Source organism: Arachis ipaensis, chromosome B10 (genome assembly GCF_000816755.2).
Source record: "Arachis ipaensis cultivar K30076 chromosome B10, Araip1.1, whole genome shotgun sequence".
Classification (NCBI taxonomy): Eukaryota; Viridiplantae; Streptophyta; class Magnoliopsida; order Fabales; family Fabaceae; genus Arachis; species Arachis ipaensis.
In genome coordinates this window covers 104,990,034-104,993,690 of record NC_029794.2, presented here as the reverse complement: position 1 = coordinate 104,993,690, position 3,657 = coordinate 104,990,034, and the positions used below count along the sequence as shown (strand labels likewise).

At 37.1% G+C, this 3,657-nt stretch overlaps 1 protein-coding gene across 1 annotated transcript in view; it reads left to right on the top strand.

Annotated features, from left to right (window-relative positions):
- Positions 1-3,657, top strand: part of LOC110268452 — an 18,707-nt gene that overhangs the window by 7,030 nt on the left and 8,020 nt on the right. Inside the window, exons 2-4 of the mRNA XM_021114618.1 lie at positions 200-591; positions 929-1,077; positions 1,326-1,372. Of these exons, the coding sequence (XP_020970277.1) occupies positions 200-591; positions 929-1,077; positions 1,326-1,372 (588 nt within the window). The remainder of the gene's footprint in view (positions 1-199; positions 592-928; positions 1,078-1,325; positions 1,373-3,657) is intronic.

Genomic DNA, 3,657 nt, shown 5'->3' with positions numbered 1-3,657 from the left:
ACTTTAAAATTTATGAATAAAAAAATTAATTATATCCTAATTTTATTAAAATTAGGCACTCTTAATTCAAAAATACCCAAATCAAACCATAACCTAACCCTAATTTTTATCTAACCCTACTTCTATTTCACACACTGCCCTCAGCACTTCCCTCACCCCCTCACGTAACATACACCACATACATACACAGAGATGACAGAAAGGAAAAGAGGGAGCCTCCGTCGTTTCGCCACCGTTCAGCCCATCACCGCTGCCATGTTGCCACCGAGCCGCGGGTCACGATGGGAAGAGAGAAAGAGAGGCGCGCAGAGTTCAAAAGGAGAGAGAGAGGCCGAACGCGAGGGGGGAGGGAACCCTCATCGTTGCCGTTCGTGGAGTCTGCGCCAGCACTGTCGTCGCTGTAGCGGAGGAGCGTCCCTGTCTCTGCGAGCTGCCGCCATCAAAGCTTCTACTTCTGCTTTGTTGCTTCTGCTGTCACGCCGTCGTCCCTCTAGATATCGCTGCTTCTAAATTCCCTGTCACTAGTTCTCTGCTTCTGAATCCCCTGTCACTGGTTCTCTGCCTCCTCATTGTGGCTCAACCTCTGTTTAGGTAACTCAAATGTCTCTTATTCTGTGAGTTTAATTTATTTGGTTTCTATTTTGATTTGAAGAATTTTACAGATTAGAAGTGCAGAAGGAACCTAACCATTGCAATACTCTAACATTCTTGATCCAAATTATTTTATTTATCATCTACACTCAATATTTGTATAATGAAAAGTCCTACTGTATTGTTAAGCTTCTATTAATTTGTTAACAAAGTAGAACCCTACTGTTATAGTTAAGCTTCTACATGAATAAGCTTCTTTCAAAGAAATGGAACATGGCTCAAATATGACTTTTGATTTAGTCCCTTAACTTATTATTTAGTGTTTGTTTTGAGAAAGACAGTGTTATGTTAGTAAGGGGTTGCTTGGATGTCTTGGACTTTTTAATATTCTTATTTTAATTCCAATTGCCTTCATACTCAATTTCACCAAACTGGAACCTTTTCATACACTTACCCTGAAGCAGCTTGGTCTGATCATTGGCAAAGGTCAGTTATTCATTATTATTAGTAGCTTGACATTGTGGTTTAGTTCTTTTACTTTCATATTCATTGCATAGGACAATAATTTGTGCATTTTTTTCCTTTGAATCTACCGCTGCTTGTGCAATCTGATGATGAGAATTTTTTTTAATGGTCGAATATATGGCTAAATTTTTGCATAGGACAATAATTGGTTTCCATGTTGTGTTGTAATTGAAACCGTCTAATCTAAATAATTTTGTATTCCTTGGAAGGCCAGCGTGGAAGGAAGCTTGTGCTACTCTTCAAAAGCTCCTTTCAGGTACAAGTTGCAACCTCAATTTGTTCTTTTCTTTTACAAGTAGGACAAGGTGATTTGTGTGGTACAATATTGAAGGAATCTGGGTAGGAAAGAAAGAAAGAAATAAAAATAAAAGGAAAAGAATAAAATAGAGAAAAAATGTCATTTATTAGTTGAGCAAACAAACATTCTAATGCCTTAAACGCTACACTGGCTTCTACTTCCATTAACACTTTCACTGGTTTTGTTGGATGGAAATCTTCTTCTTTGTTTCCACATTCTAATGCCTTAAACGCTGCACTTTAACTCCCTTTCAACCCAAAACTGCACTTCTCCGTCACTTGCTCTGCCTCTTCTTCCGGTACCACAGTTTTTTCTTTCTTCTCATTATGCTCTTCATTTTGTTCAATTTAGCTTCTTTTTCTTTTTTATTTTTCTTTCAGTTCATTTATTTTTTGAAGTGGTAATGTAGCTACTTTATCTGTGTGATAATAAAGGTGACATTGCCGGTTCCTAATAGCATTTAGTTTTAACAAATTTGTTGCTTTAGATAGTGGTGCAAATTGTTATAGGGTTCTAGGAGAAGGTAATTCAGGTATTTTTGAGTCATTGAGATGAATCAATTAATGGATATTGTTGAATTTGATTGATTGAAGGCATGGAAAAAGAGGGAAAAAAGTTCTGTTAACAATTAACATTCATTTGTATGTTTTACAGAAATGAGTAATATTGTTCAAATTTGGAAGACTGTTATAAGCATTTCTTTCTCTTGATTACTCTTTCATTTTCTTGATTATACTCATTTAAGCAAGAGAAATTCATGATTTTTGTGATGATTTTATCTTCAGATCCTCTGCTGGTGAAGGCTGCCAGAGGAGAACCTGTTAGTCGGCAACCAGCAAGGATGATTTTGTCTTCATGATATATTTGAGCATTGTTTGTGTATTGACATTTGACAAATCTGTTTGTGGTATCAAATTATCTTCAAATCTTACATTTTGTTTGTGATTTTTTAGTTGGCATTGATGCTTATATTTGCAAGTTACTCCAAAACTGTTGGTTTAAGTCGATTTTGAGGAGCATAGCTACATACTTATTAACAAATACTTGAACGAATGAAACTATATAATACTACGTCTTTTCTCTTAGCTTATTATGCTATACTAGTTCAGTTCGTTGTAATTACTGTGAGGAGCATAGCTGATGTGCGGAAAACGATCCGACACAAAACTCACCGGCAAGTGCACCGGGTCGCATCAAGTAATAATAACTCACGGGAGTGAGGTCGATCCCACAGGGATTGAAGAATTGAGCAATTTTAGTTTAGTGGTTGATTTAGTCAAGCGAATCAAGATTTGGTTGAGTGATTTGTGATTTGCAGAATTTAGATTGCATGGAAAGTAAAGGGAATGGGTAAATTGCATTGAATTTAAAGAGAACTGAAATTTAAAGTGCTGAATCTTAAAGAACAAGAAATTAAATGGCAGAAACTTAGAACGCAAGAAAAAATGGAAATTCAATTATGCAGTAAAATTAAACAGAGAGATCTCAGGATGAGATTGAAACAGAATTCCTTCAATTCTCCAACCCAAGAACTAAGACAAGAAAAGTAAAGAGTGCTGGGCAAGAACAAGGAAGAAGAGAGATCAATTCTCCTCCCAAATTCTCTTGAATTAAAACAACAATGCTAAATGTAAAGTTGAGCTCTCTACTAAGTGCACTCAATCCAAACCGAAAAGAAAGCTCTCGAAAAACTTAAATCCTATGCTATTTATACACTTTCTTCAAATGGTCTTCAAGCCTTCAATTGGGCCTTTGCTCTTGATGGAATTGGGTTGATAGAGGCCTTGGTTGATTGCTCTTGGAGTTTGGAGAAGAACCGAAGTGAACCGGGTTTGGAATCATGAAAGCTTGAGTAAAAGTTTGAGTAAAAGTTTGAGGCAAACTTTTACTCAAACTTTTTATATCAGCCACCCCATCCTTGCTGCTACCAACGTTTGAGCCAAAGTTTGGGGTCAAACTTTTGCTCAAACGTTGGCTCCCCCTTGCACACTCATGGCGCCAATGTTTGCCAAAAAGTTTGAGGCAAACGTTGGCACAAACTTTTGCTCTCCAGGGTGTGTTGTTCATGGCGCCAACGTTTGCCAAAAAGTTTGAGGCAAACATTGGCGAAAACTTTTGCTCTCCAGGGTGTTGATCTGTGATGCCAAAAGTTTGCCAAAAAGTTTGAGGCAAAATTTTGCTCAAGCTTTTTGCCCAAAAGTTTGCACAAAAATTTGAGGCAAACTTTTGGTCAAGCTTTTTGC